Here is a 4,504-nt window from a genome sequence, read left to right on the forward strand (position 1 = left end):
TAACTATGCAGGCATAAGCCCACCACTTTAAATTATTGCCTTCTATGATGTCACATGACTATATATATATATATATATATATATATATATATATATATATATATATATATATTATATCTGTGTGTGTGTGTGTTATCACATCACCTTGATTCATATAACACGCATTAAGCTACAAATGTCCTTTAAATATCTAATTTAGTCTACCTCGGAATTAATATAGTTTTATATATGTTAACCGAAGGGGAATTTTTTAGTTGATAGGAAATTCATTGGCTCATGGACTCGAGCCACAGAACCAAGATTTCAAAACGTACCCACAAGGCTATCACGAAATATACTAATGTCATTCTTGTAATACCAATTATTTATAATAATCAATCTGCTGGAATGCGAGACCTCAAAAAAATACGCCCACTTCCATAAGGAAAAAAAAGTGGTAATGTGGGAAACTCATAAAATAAAAATGCAAAATGTTTAACAGGCAATATTTTGACTGACCTCTCTCCGAACGGCAAGATCTGGATGAAACTTCAAAACAGCCGGCGTCTTGCAGAACCCATCCTCTTCTAAAACAAAGACTTCGGAAGTGGCGACGACGGAGTCATTTAAGGGAGTGGTTAAAGTCACCTTCAGGAGGTGAACTCCAGCGTCCTTGTACCTGTGGATCGTGTGAGGTTTCATGGAAAACCTGGTCTTAGTCCCGTCACCGAAATCCCACATGTAAGTCACGTTACTGCCACGGTCAAGGATAATCCTGAAGGTGTAATACTCCCCTCGATGCACGTCATCGTGGGGGGCGATCCGGGCGCTGCCCAATTTCTCAACGACGAGGATCCTCAGGACGGGAGAACTGACGGAGGAGACTTGATTCTCGGCCCTCAAGTGGATGTCCCTGGGCCCGACGTCCTTATAAATGTAATGGATGTTTGGCGTAATGGTAAGGTTCGAATAACCCCCTTCAAAGTACCAGTAATATCTTCTGTGTTCCCCTTCAGCAGCGGGAGGACTAACAAATGCAGTCAGTAAGGACTTCACACCTTTCTCTATAATAAGCGGATCACCCTCTAATCCCGTTTCAATCCAAGTGGATTCCAACCTCCTTTCGACAGTGAGCAACGCACTGGCCTGAAAAAGAAAATAAAAAATATTAATCTTCACACTTTACAATACACACACACACACACACACACACACACACACAACACACACATATATATATATATATATATATATATATATATATATATATATATATATATAATATATATATATATATATATATATATATATATGTATACATATACATATAAATCTACTATAGTAGTACCAATATCTAAGGTGAGGGTTTGGGCGTGTCTAAAAGCGAAAACACGCGCTGCCATATCTTCAAGTTCTTTGTAGAGGCGGCCAAAGTCAAAGTTCTGTATTTCTTACTAACCACCCAAGGGAAACATTACCCTTAGGTCTTAACCTCTGTCCTGTACAGATTATCCTCCTTTCAGATTCTGGTGAAAGGGGAATGCCCACTCTAATTGTCTTAGAAGGGTTCGCTGGTATAAGTTTATTTTTCCTTTATTCATATAGTGTGTATTGGCATTAAAACTTCAGATATGAAACAGTTCTTTTTATTCTTCAATTAACTTATTTATTAACAACCTACATGAGAGAAAACTAAAGGGAAAACATGGATATGATAAATTTCATAAATTAATCATTTCTCTATTTTCGAAACATTCAAGTAATAAATACAGTATATCTAATAAATATGAATGATAATGATACGCTTTACTTAACCTCGTGCTTCTTTACTTATTCGTTCAACTTTAGCTTTACTAACTTTTGTTGCCTCAGCTGTACGAAGAGTTCCATTTGCAACATTAGTAATGGGTCCTCTGTTCTGTTTCTCCATTGTGAAGTATCTTCCAAAACAATCTTTCATTCACTTTATAATGTTAATATTCAATGATCTGCTTTTAAACACAATTTTGTCATCGGCGGGACCTGTGTACAAAAATTACGATTCAATCATTTTTGGAGCAAATTTATCAATTTCAGTTACTAAACTGCTCCCTTTACCTCATTAAAATTTTAATAGATTGATGTTTGGCAAAGCTAGACTAATTTCAATCCTAACAACGGTATTTGGATTTTTTTCATCTTATCCCCGAATATTCTTTTTTCAAATTCAGTTGACTGTTGTCTTGGAACGTTCTACACAAGGAAAAAAAATTAACATCAAAGATGAAAAAAATAAAACAAGTTCATATTCAAATTTCTCAATTTATAGAAAAGTTCAGATAACTGACATCTTTTAAACATTTAATCACACACAAACACACACGTGTTTCAGCGCCAACTATATTTACATCCGCTAATCCTTACCTTCACCATAAAGGACCCCATCTTATAAGATTTGACCATTCTTAAGAGATTAACGAAGGGTATATTGTTCTTGACTGACAGATACAGATTTCGATACTTGACCCGAGAATCAACATTGTAGATGTGGCAACATGTTTGCCACGTTTCTCAAATATGATGTTGAAAAACTTAAGAATGTTGATCATTAACAACTGTATACATAAAACCCATGTAATTCCCTTCAGTTTTGGTATATAACAACGACCTATAGTCTATAAAATTTTCCTTAGAATGGAAGTTTGGCAACGCACGTAAATGACTTTTGACCCAACAAAACCCTCACCATAGATTGGTACTACTATAGTCATTTTACCAGATACATATGTAATTGTAATAGTCACAATGCCCTCTTAATTTCTATCATTCTTTGCTATTTTTTGGATTTGCCTGTCACTTCAGTCTTGAGGTCAGGTCGGCAAGGTGACCTCGTCGTGATTATGGTATCGCGGGTTCATTTCCCGCTACCGGACATCATTTCTGAGTCTGAAGAGAGTGACACAGACATCATGCTTTCAGCTTCCAATGGAATGTAAAATGATTTTCACTCTGCTGGTATTTTTATTTTGAATTCAGCTTATGTATTACAACCACAATCAACTCGCCTTTTTGTTGATTTGCAAGCCATCAAACATAGTGTATACTACAACTACTACTCTCTTTCTCAAGCACTCCAAATGAGTGGGAAGCTTAAAAGCCAGGGACCTTGGGGAAAAAGCCTCAGCCGTCAATTAGGGAACTCCTCACCCAATATGGTCCATAACCATTTACTTGATTGTCCTCTGCTAAAGGTGAATATGTCTGGACCCTAAATACTAGCGTTTCGGGCACCGGCAAAGTTCATGTATCGATTCCTATCGTACACATGTATAATCCTCTTTGAATGCAAAATATTCTGCAGGAAGGATGAATCACTTCTTCAATACAAAAGACCAGAAGCTCAGCCACCCGCTGTGTTCAAAACCCGTTATCTTATGCCCTCTGCCCTGCAATATTCTGAATAACTAAACACAATATATATCCTCTTCCCTTCAATATTGTGAATAACTTAAAATCAGTTAAAAATAGTAAGCAACAGACCAGATGGACTTTCTTCTATTTTCAATTAGCTTATTTCCCAGTATGAGAATTATTAAAAACTCAGCACAAAACAACCATGAAGCGATCTTCACCTTAATTAATTGAAAGTAATAAAACCAGAATATTAAAATAAGACATTTAAAAAATTACGGTCATCACCAACAATCTCATTCTTTTCCCATGTATAAATCTGATTAGAGTTCAAACTTTATATTTTCACTAGCCATATTCACATACCTGTTCTCAGTTTCCCCATTTCGCACTCATGTTTTTGCAAAACGCGTTAAAATTCAAAATAAATAAAACAGCTCTTCTCTTTGGTTTGGAATTCGAACTTACATACTACAATTACGCTCCTTAAAACTTTACGTGAGCCCAATTTACACTTGGGAAGAGAGATTTTCCTATTTCATGCATGTGGATTGTATTAGAAAGAATATTTAAATCGTAGAGCTTAACTTAGAAATTGATGTGTCACAATGATTAATAAAATATAAGGTTCTAGCAGGTGTAATAGTTTTATATATATATATATACGTATATCTATATATATATATATATATATATATATATATATATATATATATACTATATATATATATATGTATAGTATATATATAGTATATATATATGTATATATCTAAATTATCATATCTCAATTTGACTGTCAAAGGTAAAGTAAACGTTAGTTCAACTTAGGAACCATGTGGTATTTTTGTTAATTGTAAGATATATAGTGCAATCTATTGTTTAATGTCTTTTATTTGGCATACTTCCTTACTTACCAGATATCCGGACCCCAAAAGAATCTGTTTAGTAGATGTACTACAATATATATATATATATAATATAATATATATATCATATATATACATATATGAATATATATATATGTATATATATATATAGACTGGTCAAAAGTGTTCTGTAACAACAGAATTCCATCTAATAAAAGGAGCCCATAAAAACACCAAAATGTAGAGAGAAAAGTACTATATTTCAGAGA

At 34.2% G+C, this 4,504-nt stretch overlaps 1 protein-coding gene across 1 annotated transcript in view; it reads right to left on the minus strand.

Moving 5' to 3' along the window:
- Positions 1-474: 474 nt before the first annotated feature.
- LOC135197694 (uncharacterized) overlaps positions 475-4,504 on the minus strand; it is an 83,713-nt gene continuing 79,683 nt past the window's right edge. Inside the window, exon 2 of the mRNA XM_064224717.1 lies at positions 475-1,125. Within this exon, the coding sequence (XP_064080787.1) occupies positions 475-1,125 (651 nt within the window). The remainder of the gene's footprint in view (positions 1,126-4,504) is intronic.

Source organism: Macrobrachium nipponense, chromosome 23, assembly GCF_015104395.2.
Source record: "Macrobrachium nipponense isolate FS-2020 chromosome 23, ASM1510439v2, whole genome shotgun sequence".
NCBI classification, from domain to species: domain Eukaryota; kingdom Metazoa; phylum Arthropoda; class Malacostraca; order Decapoda; family Palaemonidae; genus Macrobrachium; species Macrobrachium nipponense.